Raw genomic sequence first — 14,783 nt, 5'->3', positions numbered from 1 at the left:
TACTTTATGTCGTAAGGATTCGTTTTTCTTTCTTCGAAAATATATTATTTCACCAATGTGCTCTTCTCGACGGTCGAACAACATTTCGTGTTAAACGGAGATTCAATATCGAGTCATCTTATCAAGAAATATCAGATGCACGATACGTCGTGCATCAAGATCATTGTAATTGTCTTGCAATTGTTGAGTAACCAAGTTCAAAGTTCACGCGCACACAGGTTCACCCTGTAACGGTTGCAGATTAAACACGTACGTATGTAAACTTTGCGAACCGTATCGTCGACATCATCGTATATATTTCTTGCCACTCTTGATTCTTCACCATCTCGTGTGTAGATCTAACACGCATCTACCGCTAGATCCAGAGGATTCAAACCTTCGATCGTGAAATGTTTACTTAGTCGATGTTATCGTTATCAATCGTCGAACGAGCCGATAAATACAGTTCGACGACTCAAGGGTCCTCTAATTCATATTTACGTGTTTCGATCACCACTCGGTACACTCGATAAATAAAATAGAGGCCCATACACAATTTAATTGATAATAATAGTCGATCCCTGGCAATGCAACATCATCCTTGAGCTTTTTCCATATTCGTACGAGCTTATTCAAAAAAATTTGTCACCTTCGGATGACCTTGAGATCCGTTGCCTATTCAAGACAATTCACCATCTTTATTGTAAACCTTGGGTATTACCCAGTGCAAAAGAACAAACATCCTTTCTGCACAGTTTATTTATTCAAAATCAATAACATAATAAATCAGATTAAACGCCGATATAAAAAGAAATTTGCTCCCGATAATACTACCGACCTTTCTTAATTCACGGATGTTAAACATAAATTTTTTATTTACACGTGCACTTAATTTCTTGAAGTGACCCTGCGAACAAAAACGAATATACAAGACGAGAAATCATACACTGATATACGCGTATAATAGTACTAATAATTAACAGAACGTCGACTACCCTATATTTCTAGGATTCCCATCTGTAAAACCTAAACTTTAGCGAAAATACAAAAATCATATAGTATTTTATTGAAAATATACAAGATCATTTTCAAAGAGATCCGTTTACATTGAAAAAATCTCCAGTCAAGTTGTAATGTATATCTAATAAATGCATTCGAACATTGTAGAACTATACAAAAAATTAAGTTTTCTTCCGCAGCCGCGTGAAACTCTCGCAGGTACAAAGGCACTTCTATCGTCGATAAAGACGTACAAAATTCTGTTTTATAGAATTCTCAGGCAGTGTTTTCGTTGCACAAGGCCCAGCCTTAAGTATTCACACGGTGAAGGGCCTCGAGCGAAATTTATTTTGGGGGTGTATCGGTCAACTTCGTGCTCCCCATGTTGACTCCGCCGCTGTGGAGGACCAGTTCCTCCCTCGTGTAAAACATCACGATATCCTCCACGCTGGAGAACGACTGTTCGTTCACTTTCGCGAAACCCAAAGCGTACCTATCGACAAGATCGTTCATCTTTAAACCTACGACTCCCATATACCACTTATTTTATGAATCCTATAGTATGGCACGCGAAAACTGGCCCGAATTTCTGATTAGAATTTTACACCTTTCGTCTTCAGTAATCGTCACGCTCCTTTTATAAAATATTCATGCAAAATCCAGTGGTTTGCCTATTTCGAGAAAATAGTAGATTTCTATTTCTTTGGTAGTCACATTTACGTCACACGATTCAAGGGCAACGTTCTAATGATTTCTTTCCCGCAAAAAGCCTGTGCTTATCAATGATATATGTATACAGGCACCGAATTAGCATATTTACGAAGGATATTTGTACCTGTTGTCTGGTCTCCTCCTGACTGGTACATTGTAGACCCTATCTTTGTACCAAAGGACCAGAGTCAGGGGGTTGTTCACGACCGAGGCTGACGGTCTCAGGAGGAAGTAGCCGTCTTGTGGGTTACCATAAGTACTTTCTATTAAATGCAAGGAGTACAATAAATAACAATTTTTAATAGACTATTTTTGGCAGCGTATTACAGCGTTTTGGGATCCAATGGTAAATTACTTTGACGCAGGATAAATATTCCTCAGTCGCTGAAATTGGCTATTTCGTAGATTTCTAAAAAGATCGAAATTATCGATTACGTACGTTCTTTGATGAGAGCCGTTGCCTGATCTCTAGAAACATTGTGGTACCAAGGCTTGTCGACGTACGAATGCTTCTCAGGGGGTCGTGGCAATGATCTGACGGCTCTTTCCGAAGACAACGAGGTATTGCTATTCGAGTGAGGCAGCGTTGCTGATTTCTTATCGGGGGATCGTTCTGGAATCAATACGGCACACATTAAAAACTTGTTTTAAACTTGGAAATGTTTACAGATAGAGAGAAAAAAGGGAACTTGGCATCGTTATTAAAATTTTTTAAAAATTTAAAAAATTGTAATTGCAGGAGGATGAAAGACAAGAAGCAATATTCGTTTCGTTCGAGCTGACTTCACCCCCTCGTATCGACTGTTCGATAAATACGATTTCAATACCATAAATTCTGCCAAAAGAAAAAACAAAGAAAAACCATGGAAGTTCTATGATTTCCAGGTTGAATTGAGAAACGAATGGACTAACTTGCTAAGTTCAAACGAGCTTGAGTGAGGGTTGCCTGGGTGAGACACTCCGAGAGGCTAGCCTGTCGGCGTATCGCGGTGTTCAAAGAGACGTTTCGCTTCGGATCGCCAATTATAGCTGCCATTTTCGTTATTTTCTCATGGATCCTTCACCCGTTAATTACGCTCGATCACCCTTAATCGTTTACGCGGCCAACAGAAGCACGTGCACCAGGATATCGTCGTCTAATCGGTCTCCATCCATGCTCGGGATGTTCTCAATAAACGGAAATCGTAGCTCGTGGATTGAACAAAATTCTCGAACTGCGACGTTCGCGAGCCCGTGTGACTCAGACGGTCAGCCTAAATCTAGAGGCCGAAGAAACGCGCGAAAATAGAATCGAAATGGAACAATACGGTTTGGATCTGTTTTTTCCCCCTTGTCGCAAAACAGAATAACGTCCCCGTAGGTGTCTTCAAGGTTAATTACCGGTTCCGCCGACACTCCGCGGCGCAAAACGAAACAACACAATGGAACTGAAATATTCACTTTGTCGTTGTGTTCTGGGTAATATTTAATTATTGTTAAATTCGGATAAAATGGAGAAGAAATAGCGCGGACGCGAGGTCTGAGGCTGTCCACGCACGACTGCAGTCTATCAGCGAATCCCCTGACTGTCAGTTGCAAGGTTTCACGAGGAGGTATTCGAGTCCACTTGAGGGATCGGGAGCCTCTCGTGGAAACGATCCGACCGCGGCGAAATCACTGCACCGACTGGCATTTAACTCGAGGAACCGGATGAACATCGAAGAACGGCCCCGTCCGTTGGTCCCTCGGCATGGGGTAGAGTCGAAAGTTAAAATCGTAACCCTCGTGAATCGTGTGTACATATTTTTGGATTTGTTCAGGATTTCGTCTCGAAATGTATCCGATTTTGGAAGAAATACACGGAGAACGTTTATGAGAATTTTCGAAGACGGTGCCCCACTGCACTTGACCCCTTGCGGTGATGTTTAAGCGACAGATGTGTCGCGACACGTATACGATTTTAAATACGGTAATTCTGTGTAGACGGGAGACCAAACGCAGCATGTAATATTTCGTTTGAGATATAATTTCGAATTTTTGTATAGCAAAGTTTCATCATGAGATATCATTTAGAAGAATTTTTTTCAGAACTCACAGAACGGATCGAGTCATTTGTATTTTGAATGAAAAAGTAGAAGAATGGACGAAACGAAAAATATATGGGCTAAGTGTATAATCACCGAGGTAAACGTGGAGGGAATTTTTTGTTTGCTCACAGGACTTCGTACGAGGTTCTTGTACCTGGTGGCTCGGGCGGATGGGTGTAACAGCACCTGGAGAGGCCCCTTTTGATCCTCACTATCATATCGTACACCTCGTCGGCCAAACGGGCGCCCAGACCTCCTAAGAGCTGTTTGCTCAGTCTCAGATAGAAACAGGAACACATTCCATTACACTGTTCTCTCTTCAGTTTTCTAACGATAAGTTAAAGCACTACATCCGTCTGTTCGTTTATCATTCTATTAATGGTCCCATCTTCGAGCTTAATCGACGACTTTAGAACACTCCATCTGTCCGTATCGTTGATCATGTTAAAGAACTTTTGATACACGAAATTTTACTAAAATGAATACAGAAATAGAACGAAACTTGTAGTTCAACCGGTATCATTTCTTCTTCAGGTATTAATTAACTATAGTTCAATACCACATTGCCACCATCGAAAATTTTTGTTTGTTTTGATTACATTGAGAAGCAAATGGATTAATTAATTACACTGACGAATGAAAAATTTTATACGAAACAATCGTGAACAGTTTCATTCACGATAGCTCGAAACAAGGGCCGCGATAGTTCGTTCATGACTGGCTGCAATTGCATCGAGCGTCAGGTTGCACGACCACCATTTGCCACACAGATGTTTACGGGAGTTACGCCTACCGTGCTTTTTATTCATTCAATTGCCGCCCCTGGCCGTGGTTTTTTGCCAGTCGTATAACACGCCGCAACTCCTATCCAACGACCACCGACTACATTTCCGTTTTTCGTGTTGCTCTTATTATATCATGGGAACCACTTGCTTCGTAATTTAGTTTCATTTAATGTACAGGACAATTCGAAAGTGGCGTTGTAAAATTTCATACATATTGATCGAATTTGACAGGAACGTTAACGGGACAAACACTTATTACACTGGAGGTTTCATGCATTTTAAGCAGCAAGATGCAAAAAAATGATTAATCTCAAATAGTTTTCTATTGTACATTAACCGACTAACCTTTCGACTTTTCTAGGCTCGACTGGCTTGATGTCGGAGACGGACTAGCCGAAGACTGGGGAGGCTTTGCTGGCAGTGGCGGTGGCGGTCTCGCGGGCGGTGTCCTTTGAATGGGCCTCAAGTAGTATTCATTATCGTCGGGCTGAGAAAATTACAACAACCTGTCAATTTTTACACCGAAGTGACTACTATGGTAAATGGTGAATAACAGTTATGAATTTACTGTTTCCGCGATTGTCTGATAAATCTCATCCGGTAAATACTCTTCCTCCTCGAAACTGGTAACACTAGGCGCTTGATACACGCTCTCCACGGAGCTCTGATGGCCACTGGTCAACGACTGTTTACTGTCCACCCTCGGTATATTTTTCTTTTGATTTTGCTCGATAATCTGTTCGTCGAACGATTCGTATTCGTCGTCGCTCCCCTCGGTCTGCGCCGGTAAATTTGCTACAAGATCAAGATTCTTCAAGGTCGTTAAAGGCTTCTCTATGATCACAGCCTGATCCTTGGTCTTCCTGGGTTCTGGAGGCGGAGGCACCGCCATCCTTTCTGAAAATTAGAAATTCATTTGACTATCTCCTCCACACCTATATTTAAAGAATCGACAAGCTTATGTAACTCTTCTACATCGTTTACTAACTTTGCATCTGATTAGGAACGTTCGGTTTCGCTTTCGAAGCATTATGTAAAAACGATTTCTGCGACTGGTTACGGCCCAATGGGGTGACCTCGATCTTCTTCGCTTTCAACGATTCAGGTTTCGGTCCCGTAGCTGGTTTCTGCGTGTTCATCAACTTCAACTGTTCCTTGAGCTGTTCGGCCAACGACTTTTCGGCCTGACCATGCAGCTTCGACGTATTTTTCGGCGGCAGAATCTTCGGTTCTTGGCAATTCGCATAGGTATTCACCTCCTCTTGAAGAGAACCACAGTTGGCGTAAGTCCCTTCATCCTCTTGTCCAGAGGCCCCATCTGTTCTTCCATCTATTCTCTTCTCCGTATTGCTATGTGAACTCTTTTGCTTGTTTCTAAAACCGTGAATCGATTCTCCTGTTTGGATATCGGGTAAGGTACTGTCCTCGCCAACTTCATCGTCGAAGTCCGTGTCCCAGGATTCAGTGTCGCTCAGATGATCGTCCACCTGCGTCTCGAGGATCTTCTCTTCGACGAACTTCTCTGGCGATCTTCTCACTTCTTCGATTAACGCCCAGAGGCTCCTAAAAGAGAAAGATAATTGGGTTGCAGGTTTTCCCGTTATTTCACCTAATGAGATCTTTTAAGTAAATTGGACTTTTACAGATTCTTTGCGACTTCCATGAAATGTTTTATAAAAATTGTGAGTGATCGATCGAAAACGAAAGTTTTATCGGACGAATCAAGTTCAAGGAAGTGGGACGCACAGTGTAGGCTGTCCTATTAGATCATCTTTTCACAAAGTGTCCAGCGTGGAAACGGAGAGGGGGCCGGTTCGCGCAGACGTGAATGAAACGTAAACTTGCGCATTCAGTGAAAATGTTTCTCTCGTTTCTGTGCCGTGGTTCGTTGACCCAAATCGTTCCTCGACGCGAGTCGTCTCGCGATCGTTTTAAGCTACATACACATATACATGCAGATGTCGTCGAGAGTGCGCGTTATTGTCAAGTGGAATTTCCTCGATTAAACCAAGACGATGATAAATTTCGTGGCGTCTGCGCGTGACATCGGAACGATCGAGCGCGTTTCCGCGCAATTGAATTACGCGTATTCCGTAGCGCGAAATTGCTGGCGTACGGCATATTTTGATTTTACACGAGCCATTGAACCTTGTGAAGCGTACACTTTCGGTATGCATACCGCGTCTTACGGCGCTTTCTATGGGCATCGGCGGCTTGCTAAAAATTTTTCATCGACATATTGCTCCAGACGACGCTTGGTATATTGTTGTTTTGCAGTCTAATGTGCAATTGAACGAAAATAGAACAGTTAAGTCTTCTAATAATGTCTTTGAATATTTTCATTATAACATCCTGGATACGATTTCTTTAAAACTACGATGACAGAAAGTGACTCAGAGATTATAGAAAGCTCTTTCTGAAATAAGAACTAGAATAGTAAAAAATAGGGAAAAACCGCTTTTTCTATATGTAAAGTTCGACAAATAAAAGTTAAATGGCAGTTTTTAAATATTTCTAGATCACCTGAAGTTGTATATTTGCAAATGCAAAAAAATTCCTGCCAGAAAAGTGTCAATGATCGGTTCGAGCCGATTTCAGACACCGAGTATACATTTCGACGCGTACGTGTAGATATAATTACTGGAATCGAGGTGGAATCCAAAGGCGTGTCTCGAGGAGATTCTTCGCGAGCGCGAAGAAGAACCGTTAGACCGTGACACGGACTTCGTAATCCCATTTGACGGGAACAGGCCTGCACTATTCGTCCCGGTTGGAAAATGAGCTCCGGTTTTATTGTATCGTTGCTCTTACCATATCAATGGACGCGTGAGGTCACTCTTCCACAGTGCCAGCTTCCCTTCCGTCAAGTGCTGGAATAATTACGATTAATTAAGTGTGAACATAGAGAGCACGCGCCAGCCGGCTCCGAAATATGAGCCTGACCGTTCGTGAATGAAACTCGGTGCATTGTCTGGCCTCTCGCGTGTGCCCAGGAATCACTTGAAATTATTCGAACCCTTTTCGAATCGCGTAATCGATCGATAGAATCGAATAGATAATTTTCACGTTGGTTTCTGCTGGAATGACAATATTTTCTACATTTCCCACATAGCATGAAGTAGTTGGGAATAGGAAGCAACGTGTGTACCAGCTGACACACACGATGTTAACAGATTCATGTAAATCGCGAATGTTAGTCAGCGAACCGTGAAAAGAAGAAAGTCACCTGCGTGACTTGGGTATTTCCCGAGCACTCATACCTTTAATCGGTTAAGAGAAGACAAATATAACGCGTAAATGACGTTCCAGCATGTTTGTTCAACAGAAAAATATTAACTATTTTTATGGTTGTGCCACTCACCAATAGTTCGTCGCCACCGATTTGCCGTTTGGCTATCGCTTCGCAACATCCTTTCAAACCGCTCTGTAAAAGGACGATAATCGTTAATCAAACAGGATACGATGCAATGATAACAAACCACACAATCGTAACACGGGTGTATCTTCGACAAATATTGACGGTATTCGTAGTAGATGACACCAGATTCCAGTTGCATAAACTTCAAGTTAGTCGACGTCTAGTAAGACATCGGTTGATCGACATCAACGAAAGCACATGGAAACATTCATATTCCCATGATATTCGTTTCATGGTTGCACGCTAAAAATACTCGCGTGAACCACTGTTGTGTGTACACATGCGTGGCACGGTGCACGACACTCTTGAAAGTGTTCGACAACTAGGTTAATAACTCAAAAGGGACCAGCACAAATTGTTTTATATACCGTTACGATTAAAAATGTGACTTGTCGGAATACCTGCATCTAGGATCAACTTTTTCAGTCCTACAGCCTACATTTAATCGCAGACTGAATTTCAGAAAGATTCCATCTAATGCACATCTATGGTTGATAGTTTGACCCTAAATAGGAATTGAATAAGATTCCGAGGGACCAGACGGTGATCGATAGTCCGTAACAAGGATTTTACGATACAGAGTTCACCGGCGTGAGTCATGTCAAACGGCGACGGCCACGGTTGTCGAGAGTTTACTCACCTTTCGCAACAAGCACAATACGTCGTTGGTACTCCAATTTGATATGTCCTCGAGGGCGTCGCTGCGCGACAACTTTTTGAACATTGCATCCGCGTGTACGTGCGCGCCCGTCACAAAAAAAATCGTCGCACGTGTTCCGCCGCGCCCGGTCGCATCTGCATCTGCTTTTTGTGGGCGAGGTGTCTTGACAGCCCTCGGCCGCTTCGTATTTTCCTTCCTTTCCCCTCTCTCGCGATGACGTATGATAACAACGTGCGTCAATCCGACCAACTGTCCATCGCAACTGCGATCGGTCACTGTTCTTACGGCACACCTGTTTTACCACGCGCGATTCCCCGCCTCGATGATTCTCACAGATCGAGGCTCGCTTATTGCATATTCGTGGATCTGCTCTCTACAGCCCCGAAGGTTTTTTTTTGTATTACTTTCTTGTACTCGAAAAAAAATAATAGGTCTGACAGGGTTAGAACACAAGACCACTGTCTAATATGTTTTACTTCTCAGCGGACGAACAGAAGAATTTGAGTTGGATTGAGTGTAATTTCCGAATTCACCGTTCTTATATACTGATCTCTATGTACGAACAGTTAGTAATATAGAGATCGGTGGTCTTAGAACGTAGAGGTTGCTAAAATCACGGACTCTTTAAGGTGCCGATGTTACAGATTCGTAGGGTACACGAAGTCCTGTACAGATGTAACGTACATATGTTGTATATGAACACAGACGAGGTATAGAATAGATTTATCATCTTATGGTACTTTGTGTCATATGTTCTGAAATAACGATCGTGCAAACAGTTTGAGACTTTCTGCTGCCCTGTACGTTTTGAGAACGGTGAATTCGTGAATTATAGTAGAAGCCCAATAATTGAAAGTCCGTTAATTGATCATTAGGAACGCCTCCCGTATACGTACGCGCCCCCCACTGTCGCCCAGCAAGGAAGGAACGGAAAATACATACAGTGTCGCACTTAACTTGCATATTTTTCATCAATACTCGATACCTTTTGCGAATAAACTTTTTTGATATCTCTAAGTACAAACAAATAAATGTTTAAGCTCACCTTATATTTAGTTACGTCGCAGAAGTGAACGGACGATCGGTGGGAAAAGCGCGCGGATGATTGGAGTCCGTTAATTGATCATTTTTCTTATTCTATGGTATTAATGATATAACTGTTAGGGTTTTTTAGTTTTCATTTTCCGTAGATGTATTTTCTATATCAAAGTTATTTGTATTTTATGCATCATGATTAAACAAAAATGGTGCAAGCATAATAAATCAATGAAGGTTGTAATCAGTTGTTTCTAAGGATCTGGAACTAAACACAAAGATATTTATAATTTGAGAACTAAATATCGAGGTCTGACGTTTGAAAAAAACATTAGATGGCAGGTCAATTCATATTACCGACAAGGTATAGAATAGACCTATCATCCAATGCTTTTTTCTGTCCCACGTTCGCAGGGCTGCGTAACCCTGTCACGTAGTACTGATGAAATATCACGCGCGAAAGTATATATTTTTTCACTTATCTAAAAGACAACTTATTCTAAATTGATCGTTAATGGACATTTTAGTAATGTTACTTTTTCCACGTTCTTGAAATATAATTCGGTGGTAAATATTCTATTTCGTAGTAATAGGAAGTGGCGCGTAAGGGAGGCGACCAATCATCGCGTTCCATACACCGATCCACCAATCATAGCCAGTCATGGGTAGCCTAACGGTCATTCTTCTCGGTGAAGGTGAAGTGATTAGACGTGAAGTGATGTCGCTCGTGGAGAAGTAAGTATTATTACCTTTTACTGTAAATTATTTATGCTATTAGTATGTTCGTTAGCACTCTACCGTTACTTTCGTTTAGTATCTACTCAATTCAATGTAAATAATCATAAATTATCTCGGTATTGCTGGATAAAGTGAACCGGCTTCACGATTTCTGTTCTCCCCCGGTATTAATTAGTATTTACGCAGTTTTCGTTTACTTTGCAATCTTTAGCGACATTCCTCGAGTCAATAATTGTTTCGTTGTGACTCAGTCATTGTTAATTTGGTAAAATTACTTGCTATTAATGTTTTTTTTCTGTTTCAGAATTCCGGCTAGAAAGGACGCGCCAACGATGCCAATCCCATTAGACGCTATTTGGCGGGAAATTGGTGAATTCTGGTGATGTATTACAACAAAATAGTTTACATTCCACTAGATATTTTTATTTTATTACAGTACACTTTTACTGTTTTGACCATAAACTTGATCGCGATTTTCTGATTAACTGTGCTGAAAGCAAACAAGAATTTTTTCGAGAAATATTTCGCGTTCAAACACGCAATTAAAGTATTCAATATGGCTTCTTTTTTGACCATTAGGAAATTTAAACGGGAATATTCCAGAAGTTTCAATTCGAAATACTCGTAGTTTACTGCATCTCGGTCGATGAATTGTTTGAATTTTAATAATTTTTCAAGTTTATCATTACGATGTCATCGTATTTGTACTTATATAGGGTTTCGGGTGTAAGTTTGATTATACATATAGAAGCAGCGTAGTTTACGATGCTCATCGAAGCTCAAGTAAATATCGAAGCTTTAATACTTGCAATGACTTTCTCAATATTTATAAAATTCGTTGCGCGATGTAGACAGAAATAACGAACATTCTTAAACTCTAACAACGAATGTCTTTAACAAATATATATCAGTAATGAATATAATATATTGAAACATTCGAGAATTATTTTGGAATACTTTTTAACTATGGTACCTTTGCGTAGTTAAATTCATATTTGAATATTTATCGTTGAATGACAGTATTTTCATGATAAAAACACTTGGTAGAATATAAAAATAAAAAGAATAAGCCGATGCACGTGCGCCGTATTGTATTTCTTTTCCCCCCTTTTTTCCACAGTATTTGGTGGCTGCGTGCAAGGCGGTCGAGTCGAGTCAGTGTTTGTTTACATCGAAGTTTTTTCTGTTTATGCGGAGCGAACTGGCGCCGATTAGGATCTCACCGGAGATGTGTTATGGTCCTCGCGGAACTAGAGTCAGTGTTTGTTGCGTACAATCTCAAATTATTTTCAGAGTTTCGGGACACTCTTTGCTTTGTGTGTCGCGAAAGTCGAATCATTTGTTCGCCGGTTGAGATTTTCGGTCGCGATAGTTTTTTATTTTCATTTTTTTTCTACTTGAAAGTACTCGTTCGCGAAAGTAGAGTCAGTGCATCACTCAAGTGGATGTTTTTGGGCGAAGTTCTACAAATAGAGATTGTAAGTATCCTCATATTTTATTACTTACACTGTTCAACTGAAACAGCTAGAGTTTTGAGAAGAGGTTATTACGTGTTCTGTTCCTTTGTTTCAGATTTATCAGATGCTGCATAAACAAACACTGCAGAAGATGTCCTTGGGCGAAGCTACAACATTTTTCAAGATTCGTCGAGAGAGAATATTAAAGGGAGCTCTTCAGTCATCGGGTGAGTGAATGTTTTTATTCCTCCAGTCCCCAATCATGTCGTAGGACGATTGGTCCGAAACGGCACGGGCGACTGGTTGTATACGTGCTTTTGGCGAGTACAGTGAACACGGATATGCAATCGTACGATTGCATATCCGCCAGTAGTAACATTCATTTGTTGTGTTTCTTAGGTAGGTTATGGTCTTCTTGTACGCCGCGTTTATTATTAGTGATATAATTCATAACCATTTTGTATTAAAAGAGTATGTGTTGAATATTTAATGTTCGGCTTAAAGGCGAACGTTATACAGACGAAATCATATTGGTTATGATGTACTTTCTTTAAGTGTTCAATTTAACACGGGCTATTAATCTTGGATATTTCAATAGAGATCATTCTATTGTTTAAACAGTTGTTATTTTTCCATTAATCGAGTATACATTGAGAACGTGGTAGTGTTATTTAGTTCACTAGAAAATGTAGTAATGTGATGATGATATGTGCAATAATTTCAGTAGTCATTTTAATACAGTCATTTAATATCATTTATGAACGTAGAACGAAATACGATCTACATAAGGAAAATTGCAGAACGTAGAAAATACAATATATTCACAATGGTTTATAAATAACGGTGAGCTGATTAAAAGAATAATATTCAACTTATTAATGTGTGAAATAAATATCAACGGTAGATTCGAATACAGAGTAGAAAGAACGGAAACCACACCAATAGGTTTAAAATAGAGGGGATAACGTGGTGGTGCCTTCTTGGATAGGTATGTTATAGCAGTTAGCGCAATACCACGAGACGCGACAGCACGTTTCAATCCCGGAACCAGTGTCGCGAGACACAAAGGTATCATTCGTATTCGCAAGTTCCATGAAATAGTGGAACACGTGTACTGGGAATCGCAATAAAGTATCGGTGCATAAAAAGAAGACGTATTAAGTTACGTCACCTGTGCATCGATATGCACACCCTAGTGAAAAACCGCGTGTTATGGAATAATTTAACACGTTGTGCATGTATGACCATTGAAAAGTGCATTGCGATTTCCAGATATCGTGGCCGGTGTTTTCGTTGCCACTGGCAAAGAACGCATACGGTTACGTACACGGGTAGAGTATCGAGACTTACTGGCGTGTACTCACGACCACTTTAATGGAGTGTGAGCGTTAAATGCAGGGAAGGTACTACTGTGTTTCACCAGCATGTATAATGTTCCACAAACATATTTGTATGGTAGACGTATATACTCAGAAGGAATGAGTATTTGTATTCTGTCCTTTAAAAAAGGGCAGGCCCAGAGGTGTCCATCTACTTTTACGAGCAGCATTCTTTCCCTCCGGAGGTACCCTGACTATGGGACTTGGATTGACTCACTCGAATCAATCAGAGGTCGGTAGTCGGGGAAACCTACGAGGGGAAGCTTGTAATTGCTTGTAGCTCGTGGGCGGCATTTGGACACCTTTGGTATTAGAGTTAATTTTTATGATAGTTAGTATTTAATAAAATTTTATTTCACCTATTAGTCTGTTAATTATTATTTTCAACAGTTATACCGTCATTTGTAGACAAATAAATAAATGAATATAACTTAAATTTATTTACTATTTGAATACAGTATATAATATATCAGTTTACTGTGAAGAAGTTTTGAGATTAATATTTTTGTCTTCATTGATAGTTTTAATAGAAATAAGAATATTCATGAAGCACCATTGAGAATATGCAATTCTAGGTTAACAGTTTGTACTGAATTATATCAGAAATACGTACTACCATGTTGCTCTAAGAGAAATAAAAATTAAATAGTGTATTTTGGTACATTTGGATTAAGCTTGACCGCAAAGTTCTGGATAAATATGATATTACAGACCATGTACAAGAAGGCATTTCGCGACGGGTAGATTTCTGTGTCAAAGTGACATGTCTGTTACACTTAATGTGATTTCTTACGTTGCCTTTGACGATGGGATCGCCCGAGGGTTATTTAATACGTAGAGTCATTTATCTAATTGCAGAGTCTTGCCTAGAGTCTTAATAACTAAATTCTACAATATTAATAAATAGTCGATATTTGATTTTCAATTTTTATTAATATAAAGTCGAGTCATTTTTATTGCAAAATGAAATGAAAAAGAATCAAAGAGAAGTAGCCCGTTAGAAGAGCAAAAAGTAATAATTATTTTAGTTAGGATTTTCAGGATAATTATTCCGTGTTCGTTGCTCGAACCCTTTCACGTGCCCAGGTGCTACTTGGTTGGGCGAGAGCAACGGGGAACGATGACTTGATTTCATATAATAATGACATGTCTGCGACTGGCAATGCGTTAGCTTACCGTGCACGACGTATTTTCCAGTTATGTGTGTGTGTGGCTAGGCAGTGGAATTGCGTCGTTTAGATTTCTATCAATTAACATTTCATCTGTAATTGTTCCGTGGATCGGTCGTACATATTCCTTTGCTTTATACAATGTTTATAGTAAAATTTCCATGGAATATGTACCGGTTTAGAGTATCTCGCTATCAGACGAGAAAATTAACGCGTAATCGATATAAAGTGTACCAAGTATACGTATATTGCTTAAACAATTTTTCTATTCTCGCAATGGATGCTAGCCTTTGCCAGTCGATTTCAGGAAAATGGTACGTACATTAGAGTGTGCAAGTTGAATATCACGTTCGGGTGTCGGAGGCGTCCCGGGACGTCCTCTCTAG

At 40.2% G+C, this 14,783-nt stretch overlaps 1 protein-coding gene across 1 annotated transcript; it reads right to left on the bottom strand.

Moving 5' to 3' along the window:
• Positions 1 to 1,323: 1,323 nt before the first annotated feature.
• Positions 1,324 to 8,746, bottom strand: LOC107194308 (lymphocyte cytosolic protein 2-like). Its single transcript, XM_015583912.1, has 9 exons — positions 8,599 to 8,746; positions 7,902 to 7,964; positions 7,352 to 7,410; positions 5,529 to 6,103; positions 5,109 to 5,437; positions 4,886 to 5,027; positions 2,129 to 2,302; positions 1,814 to 1,952; positions 1,324 to 1,471 (listed from the first exon to the last, which is right to left on the bottom strand). The coding sequence occupies exons 1-9, from the start codon at positions 8,680 to 8,682 to the stop codon at positions 1,324 to 1,326; spliced, it is 1,713 nt and encodes a 570-aa protein (XP_015439398.1). The 5' UTR covers positions 8,683 to 8,746.
• Between the last annotated feature and the right edge of the window lie 6,037 nt (positions 8,747 to 14,783).

This window comes from Dufourea novaeangliae, unplaced genomic scaffold, assembly GCF_001272555.1.
Source record: "Dufourea novaeangliae isolate 0120121106 unplaced genomic scaffold, ASM127255v1 scaffold28, whole genome shotgun sequence".
Taxonomy (NCBI): Eukaryota; Metazoa; Arthropoda; class Insecta; order Hymenoptera; family Halictidae; genus Dufourea; species Dufourea novaeangliae.
Note: the sequence above shows the minus strand (reverse complement) of the source record. Positions and strands in the feature narration are given on the sequence as shown.

Bases quoted from the DNA above. Each gene is read 5' to 3' on its own strand.
- LOC107194308 (XM_015583912.1), bottom strand. From the start codon at position 8,682: ATGTTCAAAAAGTTGTCGCGCAGCGACGCCCTCGAGGACATATCAAAT. The intron at 6,104-7,351 runs GTAAGAGCAACG...TTTCTCTTTTAG, and splicing joins CTCACGCGTCCATTGATATG to GAGCCTCTGGGCGTTAATCG. The intron at 5,438-5,528 runs GTTAGTAAACGA...TCTAATTTTCAG, and splicing joins CGTTCCTAATCAGATGCAAA to AAAGGATGGCGGTGCCTCCG.